Below are 20,549 nucleotides of genomic sequence, written 5' to 3'. Positions count from 1 at the left end.
TTTTCATACATTTTTAATATACAACATGAAAATTGATAGTTTTTATGCCCTTCGAAAGCATTGAAAATGGCAATTTATGGTCTAGTGCTTTCATCTATTTTTTTTTTATTATTATTAAAATGCGTGGCAGTAGGAGTTATGGTCGAACCCGATTACAAACTGAGTTGAGTTAGATCTGTTCGTATAAATTTCTTGATCATGGCTCTTTCTTTCTGTCAATCTCGAAACCTATTAAAGCTAGAGACAGGTTTTCATATAGAAATCTTTTATTTTCGTATAATCGATAAGCTTTTTCAATTCCTCTATTTCCATGATAACATGAGCGGGCTGATTTAGAAAAAAAGCAAATATCGGCAGTATATTTTGAGAGCTTATTGATATGTTGGTTTGACGCATTGGCTAAGCCCTCAAAGAAAAGGATATTTGCTAGACGACTACAGCTTTCGAACGCAAAAATATGGTCTATAAATTATTAGTTTTCTTAAGTAACTTGAGAAGTTCCTAGAGGTCACACAAGATTATGTGTAGATGCTAGATTTGATGTCGTAAACAAAACCAAGAGCTAAACATGTGCTCAACCTGAAGATACTCTGTTAGCAAATGAAAAATTTCCCCTTATCCGCAATAGCAATAAATTCTAAGTATCTCTCAGGCATTCAGGCCAAGTGTAAGCAGGGTATAATTGGTTGTCAATGACTTAATCCGAAAAAATTCTATTATTATGGCAACATATTGTTGCCAGCATTAATTTGGTTGCCTTTATAATAAAAGCTGATTAAATGTGGGCGTGCATTGAAGATGCAAATACTTATATATCTACAATATAACATCGATACATACATATGTATATGTATGTATTGGAATGTGTGGCTTGTGTGTATTTAATTGATATGATATGTTGTCTTTAGGCAATTCGCGTAAACAAGGCAAACGCACGGCACACAAATACCTACGCGATATATTGATAACGTATATGCGTATGTATATTTGTCTACACATATGCGTATATAGATATTTTTCATAGTAAATGGCATTTTTCGGAAAATTCCTGACGCCTAAGTAGCATAAGCATCAAACATTATGTGTGTAGAATGCTTCGTCTTGTCTTGGTGTCCTTGAACGTGTCGGTGGCCTTCTTGGGCCTTGCCCCAAACCCTGGGCGCGAATCCTGGCAGCCAGGCTTAGCGCCTTTAGTAATGTCGCACAAAGACGACGGCGTCAGCGTCAGCGTCACAGTTGGCTGCCAGTGCGCCTGTCGCCTGGTTTTGAGAACTTTTCTGTCATCGACTCTGGCTGTGGGTGTGCGTGTGTGTCGGTGTGTGTGCCTGTATTGCTGACATGATTTTAATATTGCAATTGGATTTGGTCGGGAAAAAAAGGCATAATGCCAAAACGACGCCCACAAACAATTGGAATTTCATACGTTTTACTTTGAGTCTCTCAGTCAACGCTTCGGCTCGCCTCGCCTCGCCTCACCTCGCACCGCTTCGTTCGCTTTTTGAAGTCGAAGCCAAAATGTCTGACACACAATGACGCATTGTCAACCTTTGCGGCTAGCCGGCTGCTAGGCGGGATGGGCCCGGGAATTTATGTATTTATCGTTGACGTTGGCGCTGGCGCTGGCGCTGGCTTGTTGTTTGCCAAAGGACACCGACCAAATGGGACGCCTAAGCACGGCTAAAAGGTTCATATCACCTTGAGTGTTTTGTATTTTTGAAACTTGACTGACTGTCACATGGTTAGACGCTATGAGCTGACTTGGGTGCTTGGCTTAAATGTGGATATGACATCGTCGAACTGTTCCGCAATGCCCCAACCCCATCCCCCAAGTCTGGAGCTCTTTCTCGCTGCTCCCCAGGCAACAACCGACTTGTGGCCACACATTTCAGCTTGAGCTACATGCTCCCCATATATGGCTATATATGTATATGTGAGTGTGTGTGCGTGTGTGTTTGTTTGTATTTGAAATTTAAATATATGTATGTACGTTGCGGTGTTATTGGTGTGTGTCAGGCCAAAAACGTTTCTTGATTTATTACGGCATGTGGCGTAGATTTCGTTTGTGATAAATATGCTTTCAAATTAATAACGTTCGCCACATGAATAATTGGAGGCAAGTCCGCGCGTGACATTTGTTTAAGCAGATGTACAGCCAAGCAACAACAACAACAACAGCAACAGCAACGGCAACAACAATGGCAGTCAAATATTGAAAGCCCAACAATGCCATCATGTATTAAATTGGTCGCTCATGCGGTCCTGTTTGTGTTGTTTGTTGTTTGCTGTGTGCGCATGTGTGTGTGTGTGTGTGTGTGTGGACAGGTGTATGCGGCTTACTTAGCCTAAATCCAGCTAGGCACATATGACACACACACACACACACATACAGACGCATGCATGCTGGCCACAACAAACATTTTTGCGCTGACTGTAAATAAACAAAAGCCAAAAAGTACAATAGCGGGAAATCCTGATGTGAATGTTCGAATATGGCAAACAACAATCGAGGCGAGCCAACGGGCAACGGCCAACGGCCAATGGACAGTGGACAGTGGACAACGGGCGGCGGTCAACAGCAGCCGGCAGCGTACTCTGGCAGCGACATGCCTACTGGCAGCAAAGGCAACACCAACAGCAACAACAAGAGCAACAACAAGAGCCAGCCAGTGCTGGTATCCTTGTACCGGTCGTAGGCCATGTTGGTGCCCCATACTGGGCCGCATTATTTATGCATTTCCATGGTCAACATATGTTGCTGTATGTGCGCCATAGCCGTTAGGTAGTTAAAGCTACCAAGTAGTTAGCCGTACCGCGCTGCAACTGTGCAACTGTGCAACTCTGCAACTGGGCTGCAGCAAAGGCAGCAGAGACAGCAGCAGCAGTTCGGCTGTTGGCTGCGTCTAACATTTGTTGTAACTACCAGAGCATGGCATTGTTAGCGGTAAATTGCACTCATCTATATGTAGGCAGAGACGGTCGGGCATGTACGTTCGGCTTTGCACTCCAGCACGCCATAGAACACGGCCAATGGCACTCTCGAAATATCACTGGAATAATAGCAAATAGTGCGCATTGAGCATGCGACACTGTCAGCCGCAGAGTCGCAGCTAAAGCACTAGCAGCAGCAGCAGGAGCAGCAGCAGGAGCAGCAGGAGCAGACGTTTGTTGGCCAACAGGCAATTCATTTTGTTACCTGGGAAAAATTGCATGGCATGCGATGCCAAACCATGCGGCTAGCGACTGCCGCTCGGCGACTGCCAACTGGCGACTGGGCGCCGTTTGTGCCCTAAGCTAGCGTACGTGTGTACAATATGTGATTTTTGTTGCCGACCATTTGGGCATATGCCCACATACCAGAGCCAGATACGCCGTACACCGTATTCAGTATGCCAGGGCCAAAGTCAGGCCAAGTCAAATCCAGTTTGCAATCACAGCAGTTTTAAGGCCCTTGCAATCATTGCGCACAATAAACAAACGAAATGACGAGCATTTAACTGACTGTCCGCCGGATAGAGAGACTGATGGACTGACTGACTGAGTGGAGTTGGCTGGCACAAAAACAACTTGTTAAGCATGGCGACCACAGTCGCAGTCTGGCAGTGGCTAAAAACAATACACACACACGCACACACACACACATTCACCTGAATTTACCAAATCAACAGGAAAAGCAGTGAAAAGAAGCAAAGCCAAACGCAAATATCTGGCTGAACATCGAAAATGAAGCGTAGCCCTTATTAATTAGCAACAGTTTTTCTCCGAATTGCCTACTTTTTAGGTGGCTATTAAATGGTGCTCAAGGATTTGCGGTAATTTGCAAAAAGCCACCGTAAGGCAAACGGAAGGCCAACGACTGACGCTGGCAGGCAGGCCAACCAGTTCACCCATTGCCTGCTATGATATGCTGCAAATTGCAAACACCGTTACTCACTCACACACACACACCCATACATGCGCCCTGGGAGACAGGTCGAGGGTTATGGCATGTGATTTGCTTGTCTGGCTCCGGTATATACCCTCATGCACCTTGTACTTGCACCATGCACAAGTGAACGGTTACGCTGTGCTGTCCAGTAACTTGTCCAACGCTGCGTATGAGCAATGCGCCGCAGTTCATTCAGTGCACCTATATATGTAGCTATCTCTCTGTGTGCATGTGACTGTGTCTGTGTGTGTGTGCGTGCGTCTGTTAGTTTTCGTTTACGTTTACGTTTACGTTGCTTACCTGCAGGCGTTAGTTGCTGCTGCAGCTCCTACTGTTCACTGTTCATTTCGTTGCACGCTCTCTGTGCCCCAGAGCTCAAACGTGCAGTTTGGCACCGGTGTGCTACTGCAATCGACCGGCACGCTTCCGTCTCTGTCGTGCCGCCTACCGTAGTCAACCAAAAAATCACACAATACAATGCCAAAGCTACAAACATTCAGCAGCAACAACAACAACAACAACACTCATCATCGACAAGTCGTTGCCCGGCAAGTCAACCAGTGTTGGCAAAGTTCATTCATATTGCAGCTCACATTAAGATATTTAATAAATAATAATAATGTTCCATAATGATAACTACAATGATGAAATATACAATTAAAATGAGCTGTAGATTCGCTTGGTTAATTTTAATACATGTATTTTAAAGCCGATTTAATGTGAACCACTTAAGGTTACTTTTGTCGAAGGACTCGAATGTAGTGAAATGTGAGGCAAGCCTCTTGAAAGTTAAAAGTTGAAAGCGCTTGACTAGGTGCCGTGGTAATCCTCTTAGTCTTGGGCTTGATGAATTCTGTTCATTTTAATATGAGTGTATGCGAACACTTATTACACGTAGATACACTTGGGACTGCCTAAAGTTGCTTTTGTCTAATGATTTCAATATAGTGAAAGATGAGATAATTTGTTGGAAAGTTACAAGTTTTCGGGAATGGATGAAGAGGAGAAGATGTTTGGCTAAATAGCTTACTCTCAGGTTTGCCTAATGCTGTTATTTATATGTATTTTAAAATAGATTTGATGTTGATTTATTTTTCACTCCTAAAAGTTGCTTTAAATATAGCGAAATATGAGGCAATTTCTTTGAAAATTTTCAGCTGAAATCTTAGAGTATGTTGAATATGTTTAAGATAAAAGATTAACAGAATTTGCATAGTCAATTAGGACAGAATTCCTATAGTTAATCAAAGTAAACTAGCTCAACTGCCTCTCTACTATCTCATCTTACATCTATCCATTGTCTCTGCACTCATCTCACTCATTTCTCATTAAAGTTTACTTAAAAAGACAATTTTTTGTCATATTTCAATCACTTAAGACGATTTCAATTGACCTTGCCAATCGCATTTCTCATTTATCCATTGTCCTCAGCTGATCTGCTCATCTCTAATGCCTGGCAGCTTGAAAACAAGTTGTTGCTGCTGTCTCATCGCTGGACTCAAACGTGCGCTCAAACTGCATTTTACGAAATTTGGCCATTCAATTGCCATGGCCAGGCGAAGGAAAAATGTATGAAAAACAAAAAGCAAATAAAAAAAGAAAAACAAAAAAAAAAAAAAAACATGAGAGCGAAGCACAAGACAGCAACTAACACAGACACAAAGGACGAACAACAACAACGGAAAAAAAACTGATTTCCAATCGTATGTATGGGCTCGGCAATACACGCCCCAAATGTGCACGCCCCCTGGCCACGCCTGCCATTTTGAAATGCAATAACAAAAATTTTGCTCGTTTTTCGGTTGGGAATGTGTTTTTGGTTTTGTTTCGTGTGTGTGTGTGTGTGTGTGTGTGTGGCCTGGCACGGCCCGGCCCGCCCCGGCCCCGGCGCCAGCTACGCCGTAGTGCTGATTCCTTTAGTTTTATGCACAACTGCTGCACGTATTGGCAGCTTGTCTATTTGAATGTCACTCAAACAGGAGCACTTCATAAGTATGCTTGTGTGTATATATGTGTGTGTGTGTAGTAGTAGTAGTTGTATGTTTGTGCCTAAGCCTTTTAAGAAAAGTGCCATTTAAACGTAAATATAGACATTGCTCGAAGCTGAGCCCCACAGCAAAGCAAAGGATAGAGGAAGAGAGTGAGAGAGAGTGAGAGAGTGAGAGACAGGTGGAAGGATAGAGACAGCTATTCAAATTTATGTATAACCATTTGCCGGTTGTTGATTGAGTGTTTCAATGAAAATTATCAATTGGGCCAATTTGCTTAGTCAGCCGGATTTTGTGTGGGTTTTGCAAGATTGATGGGGCCGCAATGGGAACTAATTAAATGGTCGCAGCGAAATAATTAAATGGCTTTGCGCATTTTTCGGCTATAATTTCTCATATGTGACCGATATGGTGTGCGTGTGTGTGTGTGTGTGTGGTAAAGCTGTTTTGGAATATTAACAGGCAATCGAGACGGTAATTAGTTGATTCTATTCCATTATGAAAATGGCATGCAATGCAATTAAAAGAATATAAATTTATTTATATTTTAGTCGCATTGAAATTATAATTATGAAATAAAACGCATAAATGCGTAAAAGCGTGCCAAATGGGTTTAAATTGAAATTAAAGAAAATTATCAAATTGCATTGCATAAAATGCACTTATGTATGTATATAAATCTGATCAAACGCTTTGTCCGCGTGTGGATGCAGCGCATTAACATTAAAGTGCATAAATTAACCCATTTTATATATATATTTTGTTGTTGCTGCTGCTGCTCTCAAATTACAGGCAACGGCATGGCAGGGCATCTGTAATATTTACGCACTCCACATACGACTACATACATGCTCATTTACACATACTTATATTTAACGATTACCTTTATGGCACTGCAGGCAGACACTGAGAGAGAGAGAAAGAGAGAGAGAGAGAGAGAGAGAGAGAGCGAGAGAGTGAGAGATTGGGAAAAAATCTATTATGTAGCTCGCTGATTGGACTATCAGCACTGGCCGCTTGCCAATTGATGTGTTGGCCAGGTGAAAATTGGTCAATTGATGTTGCCTTTTCGCAGTGTGTACGTGTAGGCGTTGCGAGCCATTCGTTGAATTAATAACATTTCAAATGGTCTAGACTAGACCGGCCCGGCGCGGAGCGGTTCACCTTAGTGGGCGTATTTAATGGGCTCCAGTGAAATTTCAATGCGAATATTAATAGAACTCGCACACAGACTCACGCACTCAGCAGAACGGAAAACCAAATAGTAAGCACAATCTATTTCGATAAACAGGTAATTGGCAAGACTTAATCTACAATCGAAATTGATTAGCTTACTTTAATATTATTTAGCCGCAACTCGAACTTGAGCTCTGTGTGTGCCAAATTGTATTTTCAAGTGCGGAGCAAGTCTGTGATTCGTTTTAGTCAGCTCTTCCGTTATCGGATATAGACGTCAGTCGTCAGAGTACAAGTCGAGCGAGGGGTGTCTTTGTTTTTCCGACAATAAATCATGCTGTAGTGTGGGTGTGTCCCCATTGAATAGCAGCTTATTGGCTTTCAAAGCAGCCAATCCAATTGACATTGACGTATATCACATTATCATAGCAGAAATCCATGACAATGTGTATGTGTGTGTGTGCGGGTGTGTGTCCTGGTGTGTATGTGTGTTTGGTCTCTGCCCTTTCTTGTGACTTTAAAGCCACTGACTATCTGTACAAGTGATAGACATACTGTCAGAGAGCAGCAAGCAGCAAGCAGCGAGCAGCGAGCAGCACGAAGCAAGCAGCGAGCAGCGCAGCAGCCAATGCAAATCGACAGGTATCTGCTGAGCTGCATATTTAAATAGATGTCGTGCACAGCAGGAGTCGGTGTCCGTGTTGTCCGATGCTCAATGGACTAATCTTTCATCGCCCAATGCTCATTTGGCATTCACTTGCTAATCGTAAGCTCAATTAGCCAACCAACAGCCATTAAAATGACATTTCGAATGGACGCAGCATGAGCTTAAAATATGCAAGGCATTATGTGTTACCGACACCTGGCCCATGCCGCCCACACTCTGCCCGTTCCATTCCACCTCAATGGATACCACATCATGCACCGGCATTGGCATTGCCACTCTCAGCTGTCACCTGAGCTGGCATTTTCATATTCATCCAGAGGCGGCCAAAAGGTGTTGTCACATCACTGCGAATTCTTTAATGAATTAATTTGATCGAAGCTTAATGGAATACTCTTAAATGCCAATTACACAAGGCTACAGCATTTATCAATCGGAATACCGAATGGGACTCTTAAATGTCGCCAACGATATTTTCTGTTACGGCAACATGAAGGGCGGAAAATTTATTTAATTTTTGTAATATGTGCATTAATTTTTCGTTTGAGCAAATATCTTTATTTTGCTGACTAGTGTTGTGCCAGCTGGCGGGATATATAATGTCAGTCACGACGTAAAATGAGTATATTAGCTTTGTGTACGTTCAAAGCTCATTTGTCCTGCTGACATATTCCCACACTAGGGACTAAGCTAGAGATTTGAGGTTTAAAGCTTATACTCGTGGATACTTTTGTCTTTTAAAGTGTTGAGGCTCTACTCAATCGCTCATTAGGGTCGTGGGATATATGGAAATCCAAGAATCGGTATAATTGAAGTTATAGAGACTGCAAATTTTATAAATATCCGCGATACGAGTTCTTATAGAAATAGAAGTGGTAAAATGTTATAAATAATATTACAGATGATATATGGTGAAAGTACCCTGTACCTCAAGAGAGTTACATTAATCAGGCCTACTACTTCTGAGGTCTAAATAAGGTTCCATATACAGGCTTCTTGGAGTGCGGCGAATGGAATCTTCCAGTTGGATATCTAAAGATTCTTCCTAATCGTTTTACTCATTCAATCATGCTCTGACCCTGAAAAAAAAGTATCACTTAGTCGGTAGTGCTCTGCTGTAAAGTCCTTACATGTTTTTTTTTTTTTTTTTGATAGAAAGTCTTTCAGTACGGCATAAAAGCTGTTAAAATCAGGCAAATGGTGTACTCATAGCTATAAAATATTTACATATATAAATAAATTGCGAAAATGTATGATAAATGCCCGTCCACATGAGAGAAAAGAAAACAACAGTGCAATATATGAACGTTATGAAATCCTTGTGAAAAATTAATGCACCGGCTTACGTAATAAATAAAATAAGTAGTAATTGCGGCCCATGGTAGGGGCGATTGGCATTGGCGTGGGAGGGGCAGCAGAAGATGATGCCGAGTAGGGGTGCCTTGCACAAAAAGTTATGAAAATTGCATTTTAATCTGAAAACGAATTGTTTATTATTTCGCTGAGGTTTAAATTTGTTGAAATAATTGCATAAAGGGGACGCGCAGCCAGCAAGAGACAGAGAGAAAGGAAACAGCAATCGGAGGCAGCCAGCGCAGAGTCGACCGCAGGAACATATAACAATATATGCTGCACACAAGCACACACACACACACACACACACACACACACACACACACTCACGTATGTACTTGTGTTCATATAGAAAAACCAATACACATGCAGATGCGGGCAACAATTGCTGCGGCCATGTTCTGGCACAGCCATTGCCGAACAAAGGAGCGGGGCAAAATTGTGCATGTAATCAGTTTCAAGTAGTTTCAAGCCACACAGGCGGACTCTACCAGAGTGAGAGTGAGTGAGAGAGACAGAGAGAGAGACAGAATGAGAGCGGGCTATTTGGCACCTCCTTGCTGCCGCAACGCTCTCTCCCCGTCCATTGCCTGTCATCTGAGAAGTATGCAACGTCGCGACGTTGTCGTTGCTGTTGCTGTTGCGCGACTTTGTTGCTTTTGTTGTTTTATTTCGCCGCCTTGCCAGCATTATTTCTTGCTGTTTTTTTTTTACTAGCCGTTGTTTCATGTGCAAAAATTGATTTTTATGCACTTTCCGCACACACACGCACATATGAATTATTGTTCATAAAGTATATTTTATGAAAGCAACGACTCACAGCAAATTATAAGGTATTAAGTGCTCACATGGCATGGGCACGTACCTTACCCAGTTATCCACACACACACATACACACACACACACAAACAGGAGTACGGTTCCATGCTGACCTGCATACATATAGGAAAATATACTTTGTAGCTGCTAGCGACAAAAAATACAAAAATGTCATAAAAATATATATACATATATCTACATATATATAGAGAGGTGTATATATACAGTTGGACAGGTGTGTGGGGGCCGCGTGCCAGAGCGAGTGTCGCCCATACATATTACAATAATTGCAAATTTGTGTAGCCAAAGATGTTAAAAAAATGATTTCGCCTTAAGTCGCCTGGCAAATTGAGTAGTTACTCATACACACACACACACACACACACACACACACGCACACACATACTTCACATTCACGTCTAATGAAGGCGCTAAGTTAGCTGCAGCTCGCGTCGCCGGCGCACGGGGAGAGCCAATTAGGAGCGCGTAGTTCTCAGGCTCGTTACGCAATGTGCTAAAAATCAAAACTCCATGAAATAAACCAATTTAAAAAGTTCAAAAACTAATTTTGCGCTAAGTTTGTCTGATAAAAGAAGACGATGCTAGCGCGACAAGAAAAAAAATAAAATAGACGAAGAAGAATCTCGACGCTGAGTGCTCTCGTGTGTGTGTGTGTGTGTTTGTGTGTGATATGATTTTTTTTGTGTGCCTGTGCTCGCAGCTGAAGCTGCAGCAGTCGTGGTAGCAGTTTGGCTTTGGCTTTAACACAGACAACATCAAAAAACATGCAAAACTTCAAGCAGCAGCAGCGGCAGCAGCAACAACTGTTGTCGATGTTGACGCCGCTGCTGCCAGCAGCATATTTAAATATTTAAATGACAACACGTGTGAGAACATTGGGCTTGTGTTAGCTCTTCGGATTTGGATACGGATTTGGATTTGCATTAGGTTCTCAGCTCATCATGGAAGGTGGCAACTCAATTTCAAATGCTGCATCAGTGGAATGCGCACTTTTCACTTAATTAATTGCGCAAGTTTGCAATTGTTTTTGCTGTCACATTGCTTTTATCGCACGCGCTCTCTGTTACTCTCGGTGTGTGTGTGTGTGTGTGTGCGACAGTCTGTGTGAGTGTGAAATGTCAGCTTCAAGTTGCCAACTGCAATAATTTTTGCGACTTCAGCGATTTTTTTGCCACTTGAGCGCGTAGCAGAGCAGGACAACAGACAGAAGCAAAAGCAGGAGCAGCAGAAGCAGGAGCAGCAGCAGCAGAAGATGAAGCCAAAGCAGGAGCAAGCACGCAGCCCTCCAGTGTTTGCAGCAGCCACTCAAGGTACGCTCGCTGCTCGCTCAGTGAGTGCCCCGTAATATTGTAACATTTGTCTTTTAGTGGAAATCTCTTTTTGAGTGTGTCTCTCGCATCGGGGCTGCTGGGGAGGGGCGTGCAGGCATGCGATCTATTTGCATATAAATGTTTGTGAGTGAGCAGCGACGGGTGGTGCGGCCAGGGCTGGCATTTGCATGTGAAAACAATTGTCTCTGTGTGTATGCGTGTGTATGTGTGTGTGTGTAAGCTATAAAATAAATAGCCAGAATGATAATAAGTTTAGACATAGACGAAAAACTTAAAGCCAATGAAAAAGTGCAGCGGATTTGGTTTGCAAAGCTTAAGCAAGTTGTGAAAAATGTGTGGCATACTTTTAGGCTGCACTAAAAAAAGCAAAAGAAAACAAACAAAATACGCAGCACACACACACACACATGGATAAACAGATAAAGTGGGAGAGAGAGAGCTAAACAAATTTGATTTGATTACTCGAGTCGAAGTCGGAGATGGAGTCGGTGCTGGCGCAGCGTGACGGCTTATGGGTGTTTTTTCTTCTGCTCAGTTCTGTTCTCTGCTCGGATATTTTATGGGCCTGTCTCTTAATGGCTTAATGCCGCCAAATAAATATAAAACAATTCACATGCAACTTGAAGACCAACAACAAAGCCAGCCTCTCAAATTGGCAGCTAATTTCAGTTTATGTGTGCGCCGTATATATTTTATGTGCGCAAGTGAAAAAGAAATGTGAAATGAAATGCGGCTAAGGTAACAACCAGCATGACCCGCAGCAAATGCCTCAGCTCTGGCTCGCCCAGGGCGCTATTAACATTTAACCAATTGATCAGCACATTTAAATGCGATCACGATGCCCAACCGCTGGGTCCAATTAGTGGCCAAGGCAACGGCAGCTACGCCAACGATGGAGATGGCGATGGCGACGGCGTTGGCTGTCGATGTGGAATGCAATGCGCACGACGTGCATTGAATATTTGCATACAAATTTTCGATACACATAAATTGAGGTCCACGGTGCAGAAGTCGATATCAGCTGTCAGATCTGTGGGCATAATTTTTCTCTATTTCTTCTATTTCTCTATATTCTCTCTCTGTATTTCTGTAGCTGGCCGTGAATTTGATTTGCGTTGCGAGGGCTGGCCAGCGTATATTGGATATAAATTCAGGCGAACGTGACACAACTTAAGTCATAACCTAAATAAATATCACGCAATAATGAGACACATTTGCGAGAAAATCACAAGCTGAAGCAGCAACGCCAACAACAAATGGCAAAGAAATTGAAAAATATATATGTATGTATATGTATAACAACGATATATAATACAAATAGCTGACAACGCGTTGGCCTAATGCTCGAATCATTTGGTCTGGCAATTTATTTGATTGGTTATTGCATTTTAAACCAAAACAGAGAAGAGCTCGACGGCGCCTCTGCTACGTGCGCAGCGCTGTTTGTTTGCTTTGCTTTGATAGGAAATGATTTTTGCATTTAACAACATACTCGTAAACAACGTGCTCCATAGAGTCCACAGCAGTCAGCATCACAGCCATCACAACAATCACAACTTCAACGCCAGCTGCTCGTCTAAGTGAGCGCGAGCGAGGCGCTCGTTTAGAAAGCCCGTCCGTCTTATTGCCCGTCTACGTGTCCGTCCGTCTGTCAGTCAGTCAGCCGCCTATTTGGGCCAGCTAAAAGTTCAAATTCCATAAACAAACGGCAAAGCGCACGCACTGCTCCACAGATACATTTCGATTGTATGCCACTGGCAGCTGCACCTGTCATTGCTCAAATAAACGATAAACAGACTTTGGAGACTCTGCACCATGGCTGGCATTTGTTGTGCTCGACGGCAGCCCGAGGTTCTGTAACCTTTTGAACTCGCTCGCTGATTGGGAAATAATACTTTAATGACCTGATTTATGAGCACTTGGCAAGAGGCACGTACAGGCCAAGAACATTTTGCCCAAGTTTTAGGAATATTTATATATTATCTTAAATATATTATTAAAATTGAAATATGACTAGATTTTGAAAGTCGAATATTTTATATAGAGAAATCTTATTTTCTTAAATATTTTTTTAGCTTGTGCTAGTTTGCCCAAGCTCTAAAAATATTTAATATCTAAAAAGTATTTCATATAAATTGGAATATTAACTTATTTTAATGACAATATTTTTTTTTTTATTTTTATTATTTATTTATTTTTAAAAATTTTTTTCTTATAATTTCTAGCTCTAAAAATATTTTATTTAATTTTAAATATTATTTTTTTAAATTTTAATATTACTCCTTTCTTTTTCTTCTTTAATGACAATTATTTTATTTAGAATTTTTTTGGAAAACTGTTGAACTTTTTTTGGTTAAACTTTTGCTGAGCGCATCCACAGTGCATTAGTCGGGGCAAATGTTGTGGAAAAAAGTCTGTACGGTCTAGAAGGCAGGAAAATGATTTTATTTCGTTTGTCATTTGCGCTGCACATAATTCCATAAAATGACAGAAACATGTGTACAAATTTGTTTCTATGGCGCCATGACCACCCCCACTTGCCCCTTTCACTCCTGCACTCCTGCCTATCTGCTCACAGCCCAATTGCTATTGGCCATAAACAAATTCCAATGGAAACGAGGCTAAGCTGCTTGCCTGAAGCTGGAGCTTGCACTTGACTGGATCGCATTGCAGTTGCCTGCACTTTCATTTCATGCCATGCCGACAGCCAGTCGAGTCGAGTTGAGTTGAGTTGAGTCGAGTCGAGTCGAGTCTTAAATAAACCAAGACTAAGCTCAATTTACAGTACGGCAAGCATTTGATTGTTGGCAGATGTGTTTATTTGATTTTAAATATAGCTCTTAAATATTTTGGGGTCATTCATCAGGCGGCGGGTGTGGGCAGCGCCTCAAGTGGCCGGCCCCATTTATGAGATTATATTATGCGTTAGCTCAGCTCGAACTGGGCTTTTATTTTGTTAAGCGGCTTAAACGCCTTCGCTCCCAGTGAGTGCAGTGCTTATAATCTCTGACAGTTAACAAATGATTACAAACAGTGCGACAAATTGTTAAAAATAAATTATAATTCTATTATTATTTAAATGCTCTAAGCGGAAACTGTGAACAGCTGGCCCCAAACACCGGCTGCCTTCTGCCGGCTGCGGCTTTAATGCGGAACGACTGGGCAATAATTTAGACCCAAAAAAGCTAAGCGCTGCGCACTTTTTCACTGCAGCATCCGGACATGCTCTGCGTATGTGTGTAAGTGTGTGTGTGTGTGTGTGTGTGTGTTTGTGTATGTCGCCTGAAACTACAAAAGACCGCATTGTGTGTGATTTATACACCTTAAGCTTCGATGAACGCTATAACACCAACAGCAGAGACGCTGACGGCGACAGCGACGGCGACTGCAGCGTCGGTGTTTGGTACCACATCTTATATATAGGTGTTTTTTTTTTCCTCTTCTCTCATTTATATGGGAAGTTGGCGCATAGCCACCAGACAAAGCGGCAGACGACAGCGACAACGACGTTTGGCGGCAATGAAGCCATAGCCATGAAATGGAAATGCATTCGAGTGTGTTTAAGCCGGCGTTACGCTGCCTCAGAGCTAGTCGCAGCCTCAGCCTCAGCCTCAGTCTTCGCTGTCATGGGCCATATACGTATGCGACTACAGATAAGACGTGCTCGATAGAGTCCAAAGAAAAAGCGAACTCATTTTACGCCTGCATTTCCCTTTACTCTATGTGTGCGTGCGTGTGTGTGTGTGTGTGAGTAGTCAGTTGACGTTAACAAGCAAAAGCGTACGATAGAATTGAAAAAATTGTAGGAAGAAGTTTATCAAGTCAATTGAGACCTGCGACAAAAGACCAAAGCGCAGCAGCAGCGGCAGCAGCAACAACAATTTGGTCGTGAGCAGCAGCATGAGCTTTGGATGCAATGTCTGAATCATCAGTGTTTGGCAGCTTTGTCGTTGGTGTCTTTATCAGCAGGCCCGCAGCAGCAGCAGCAGTGGTAGAAGTAGTAGAGGCAGCTGCAGCAGCCGCTGTGTCAGAGACAGCTGCAGCATCAACGACAATGGCATCATCATATAAAAGGCAACGTGTATAGTTTTTTTCTAGATTGCAGCTCAAAGCGTAAGAAGGGCATCATTGCAAGATGCAGAGAGAGAGAAAGAGAGATAGAGGGAGAGAGGGAGAGCGAGAGAGGTTTAGGAAGAGGCAGCACCGAGAAGAATCTAATTTGCATGCAATACGATTTTTGATAAAAGCTTTTACCCGAACATCAAATAAAACGACAATGCAACAACACTCCAAGTCTGATTGTGCGACTCAGACGCTGTTACACTTTGGTATTCATAAGAAAAACAACCAGAGACGAGATAAGAGCAGCCAAAGGCAATCAAAAAGTGCATTTGCGTGTGCCGTTTGCTGCTCGCTGCTGGTTGCTTGCAGCATGCCTCCAGCGGCGCACTCGAGCGAGCGAGCGAGCGAGCGAACGAACGAGTAAACGAGCGGGCGTCAAGCGTCGAGCGTCTATTGCCGCACTTCTTATGCTTTGTCACCAGCTAACTACACGGCACGGTCTTGGAGTGCTGCTGCAGCAGTCAAGAGCGGATGCTGTTCCAGGTAACTGCCAACTGGTTACTAGTTGCTATTGCAGTTACTACAGACAGTGATACTATTGCTGCTGCTGCTGCTGTTGCTGTTGTTGCTGCTGCTATTGCTGCTGGTGTTTGTGGTGCAAGTGCGATTCGCTATTTGACACATGATCCATGGCAGTGTCGTGTCTGACACGCGTTTTATCTATGCTGCTAGGGAGGGACCATCTCTCTCTCTCTTTCTTACTCGCCCCCTCTCTTTGTGTGTGGGTGTGCACATGATGTGCATGCATGCGTTTTCTAAATGATTTCCAAGGAATTTTTATTGGGAAAAACGATGAAAGCGAAAACGCATGCAACAACAACAACAAGAACAGCAACAACAACGATAGAGTTGACATCGAGCTGCTTTAGAAACTTTATTGACGTCTTCAAATTGTCAACTCGAAGTTCGAAGTGTTTTATTTTATGCTTTGTTTCTCATATTTTCGTTGCCCTTTGTGGCCCGTTGCCCGTTGCCCGTTGCCCGGGCGTTGTTTTATCGCACATCTGTAAAAGGGTTGAAGCCATGGCAATGCCTGGAGGGGGGCACATGGGTATATTGGGTCCCAATGTCTATGATGATGACTTTTTATTATGCGCATTTCGGTTTTTATGCTTCGGTTCCGGCATGTTTTGTACACACATATCTAAATGCCATACTTAAACGTTTACATATGGTGCAGGCTAGCGAGGGGCCTTGATGAGGATGAGCTGAGCAGTGAGTTAGCAGCGCAGTGCCAAGCCTTAGCCCTAACCACTCACAGCGGTTTCGGGAATTTAATGATGTGCGGCTTTTATGAGCAAACAATGCGTCTTTCATCGCCCCACTGTCCGTCTGCATTTTGCAATGTAGTTGATAATGGGTCGATGTCCATTAAATCCGTCATCGTTTCGTCAATATTCATGCAGCTATGGAAAGTTACGATCTGTCCGCGCTGGGTGTTAAAAACAGTTTAAATTTATTTGGCAATAAGCAATCAAAAAAACGGCAATCGTATAAGGTTTTCCATCAAAACTTATTCTTGAGCACTCATAACAATATTCATATGCATGGAGGCTCGCGCCTGCATATTTAGATAAACCATGGCCATGGAATATGTTGGCCAACTTTTATGGCCGCTCGGCTACATGGCCAACTTTTTCTGGTCACACTCAAAGCATCCCAGACGCACCATTGCTAGGCACGATATTGTGAGCGTCGAAACTTTCGGCCTCAACTTACCAATCATAAATGGCATGAAATGAAATGCAATGAAATGATACTGCCAAACTTCGGGCACACCTCGCACAGCTTTTGGCATACGCCAAACGGCCGCCAAGTTCATAACGAGTAATATCTTTTTATTGGTTTTGCATGTGCCAGAAACCCCTTAAGCTACTCGCAAAAAAATTTACATTTTTATTAAAATTTTACCAGCGAAACTACCTTACACACATACGCATTTCTATATATATACACATATATTTGCAAAGCATTTATGTAAGTACGTGCGCCGGGGGGAATTGAATATAATCCTGATTTTGTTATTTTGCTCATTAGCAAAAAATTGCAATGGAATAAGCTTCCGACTGCAACGCAACAATACAAGCAAGCCAACACACTGTGTTGTGGGGGATAGATGGCGGCACAATACTCGTTCATGACATGAGTGGAAGGTAAAATCTTTTTCTTTACATGGCTCAAAGAACTGTTCATTTTATTGATCTATCTATCATCTATAGCACATCCAGCACATATATCAGATATAACATTATAGAAGAAGGAGAGTATTTAATAGAATATATGCCATATGTCAAGAGGAGTATATGCTCTCACATGTATACCCCTTTCATTCAATTTCGTGCCCAACCACAAAAAATGCTCCATTTATGTGGTTACGCTCATTAAAATGAAATTCAAAGCATATACCACATGAATATAATCTAGATATGAACTTATAATGTTTTTATGCTCTTCGTAATTAAATATTATGTGCTACAATTAGAGCCAATAGATAGGAGCATGGTTAGTGTGTGCTGGCTTAGCATTTGTAATGCTGATATAGGCCAGAGCTGGCCTGGTATTATCAGCGAACAGCGAGGGCCAGGCATCAAGTCAACTCCTGGGCCAGCTGCTGCTTTCCACACGCTTTGAATTTCATTTTGAACTTTGCAATAAATCTACATAGATGTATAATAAATATCCATTTGCCATAGACTAGGCTAGGCCACGCAGGCAGGAGGCGGGTGGCAGGAGGCAGGCGGGCAGGAGGCGGGTGGCGACAGCATTAGCCCAAGCAGGGTTCCGCATAGCTCGTTCATACTGGTATGCGCTGCCTAAAACATGTGTTTATGGCTGCCTCAGCTATAGCTTACACATACACATACACATATGTATATCTGTGTGTTTGTGTGCGTTTGTTTACATATTATGTACATATTTTTTTGGCCTCTTGTTTTGCACGCCGCTGATAAGAGCTTGCGCTCGAGAGAGGGCGAGGGAGAGAGAGCGAGAGAGAGAGAGAGTGGGCTGGGCGAGCGCTTATCAAAAGTTGCCCAAGCTGTTTACTTGAGCAACAATCTGTTGCCCAGCTTCCAGTTTCCGCATCAGTCTGTGTCCGTGTCTTAAAGCGTATAAGACTTTAACGCGACTTTAATACATCATTAACGAGGGGCGGCGGCAACGGGCTTCTACTTCTTTGCATTTTGAATTCCAAATGCGGCGCACATTCCGATTGATTTTCCTGTGGCTTCTCATTTTGCTGCCCACTTTGTGCCGCACACGTAAGTCAGCCAGCAGCCATTTGATAATGGCCATCACACACACACACATACACATTTCATATCATATTCTATAGACCGCAGCTGCCAGACACCCGACAAAACCTCGGGCAAATGTGTGCACTTCAGCTCTTGCCGCTTCGTACTGCAGCAATATGCGATGTACAAGGAACATATGCCGGCGCACATAATGCGCTTCCTGCAACGCGCCCGCTGCCGGCCCAAAGTTGATGGCGTAAGTGGCACTAGGGACTGGCCGTCAGGGACTGTCATTATTGTACTAATAAAATTGCTTTTGTTTTTGTCTTTTATATGCCTACTTATCGACCACGACAACAAAGTATCACTTGTGCTGCGAGCTGAAAGACGTGATTCCTGCGAATGTCAACTCAAAGCTGAAATGAACTTCAAAGCCTCAAAACATCTGCACAAAACTAAATGGCATTAATATGTATACCATATCAGTCTCTCCCCCCTCTCTCTCTCCCTCTCTCTCTCTCTCTGTCTGTCTGCTTTGATCTGGCTGAATTCATTTGTATAGTTGCCTGGGCAAAAAGCCTCGACCAAAAAGTTTATGTGGCTGCCATAATGTCGGTAATTATTTAGCTATACTCTTCACTGTCTCGTCTCGTCTCGTCTCGTCAGACAGGCGCTGTCAGGGCAACTGGAATTTGAATATGAATCGCTGTCTGTGCTCTCAAAATGTTAATAAATGCAATAAATTAAAAACTTTAAACTTTTCACAATCCTTGACAGTGCGACTCAATTTATGTTGCCTAAACACCGAAATGCTTTTAATACAGAACAATATCAAAAATTCTGTACAAAAGTTTGTATTACACTTTCGTTTAGTTAAGCAAAAATATATATTTGTTTTAATTTAACAAATGTTGTATGGCTTTTAAGTGAGAATTTGCCTTTCGCTACGCTTTGGCCCCGTCGGCTTAACCCTCATCTTGCAGTCGTCTCTCGTAGTCGTTGTTGTTGTTGTTGTTGTTGTTGTTGTGTTTTTAATGTGTCAGATTTTAAGTGACATTCGGGGGCCGCTAAATGGCCGTCTAAAAATCACGCAACATTAAAATGATTTATGCTGAATAATTTTCTGTGAAAATGAAGCAAAAGCCAAGCTGCCCGCTGCCTGCAACATTTGGTGGTTAGTCCAGGTTTCGTTTGCGGCCAGAGAGGTGATGGCTGGGGCAAAGGCAGCGGTAGGGATTGGGGAGGCTGCTCACTCTGCTCGAGTCTGGGGCGTTGAAATGCAGACACCTTGTGCGCGCACGTCGCTCGAATTTCATGCTTAGGATGTGGCCGCTAACGCAGAGGCATAGAAGCGGCCGTTGGCTGCCTGCAACATGAACGACGCCCAGTCGCTGAAATTGCAGACAGCGTCCAGATGATAAATGGCCTAAAAGCACATTTGAGTCGTTGCTGCGGCTGCTGCTGTGGCTGCTGCAGCTGATCTATTAGACAAACGCACGCCCAAGGCGGCTGAGGCAGCGGCAGCGGCAGCGGCAACTGCTCGCACACATATCTTCAGCATGGTCTGAACTGGGTTTGGCTATTTATGGAAAGTTTAGCACGAGATAAAACTCAACGAACAACGGACAATTCTGATGATTATTTTTGTCGCCTTTTAACTAAGTCAAGTAAAAAGCAGAGAGTAAGAGGGAGGGAGAGTGTATGAAGCAGAGCGAGAGAAAATGCTGCTGTCAGAAATTAAATGGAAAGCAGCTTCTAAAAGCATTGCACTCGAAAAAGTTGCTGTTGGCTTGTAAACATGTTTAGTCTAATGCATGGCTGGGTCCGAGCACATTCAAGCTGTTTGGGCTGTTTGGGCTGTTCAAGCTGTTGGTGCGGTGCAACAAATGTTGTTAACAAGCATATTTTGACAGC

At 42.9% G+C, this 20,549-nt stretch overlaps 1 protein-coding gene across 1 annotated transcript; it reads left to right on the top strand.

The window, feature by feature from the left end:
- The first annotated feature begins 18,466 nt into the window (after window positions 1–18,466).
- Window positions 18,467–19,402, top strand: LOC108652069 (uncharacterized). The gene is made up of 3 exons (XM_018102110.3): window positions 18,467–18,659; window positions 18,734–18,891; window positions 18,998–19,402. Exons 1-3 carry the CDS (start codon window positions 18,593–18,595, stop codon window positions 19,058–19,060), a joined length of 288 nt encoding a protein of 95 aa, XP_017957599.1. The 5' UTR covers window positions 18,467–18,592; the 3' UTR covers window positions 19,061–19,402.
- The last annotated feature ends 1,147 nt before the right edge of the window (window positions 19,403–20,549 follow it).

The sequence above is a fragment of the Drosophila navojoa genome, chromosome 2, assembly GCF_054131105.1.
Source record: "Drosophila navojoa isolate 15081-1374.11 chromosome 2, UAZ_NAV_1.0, whole genome shotgun sequence".
NCBI lineage: Eukaryota > Metazoa > Arthropoda > Insecta > Diptera > Drosophilidae > Drosophila > Drosophila navojoa.
This window is presented reverse-complemented; position numbering and strand designations above follow the sequence as displayed.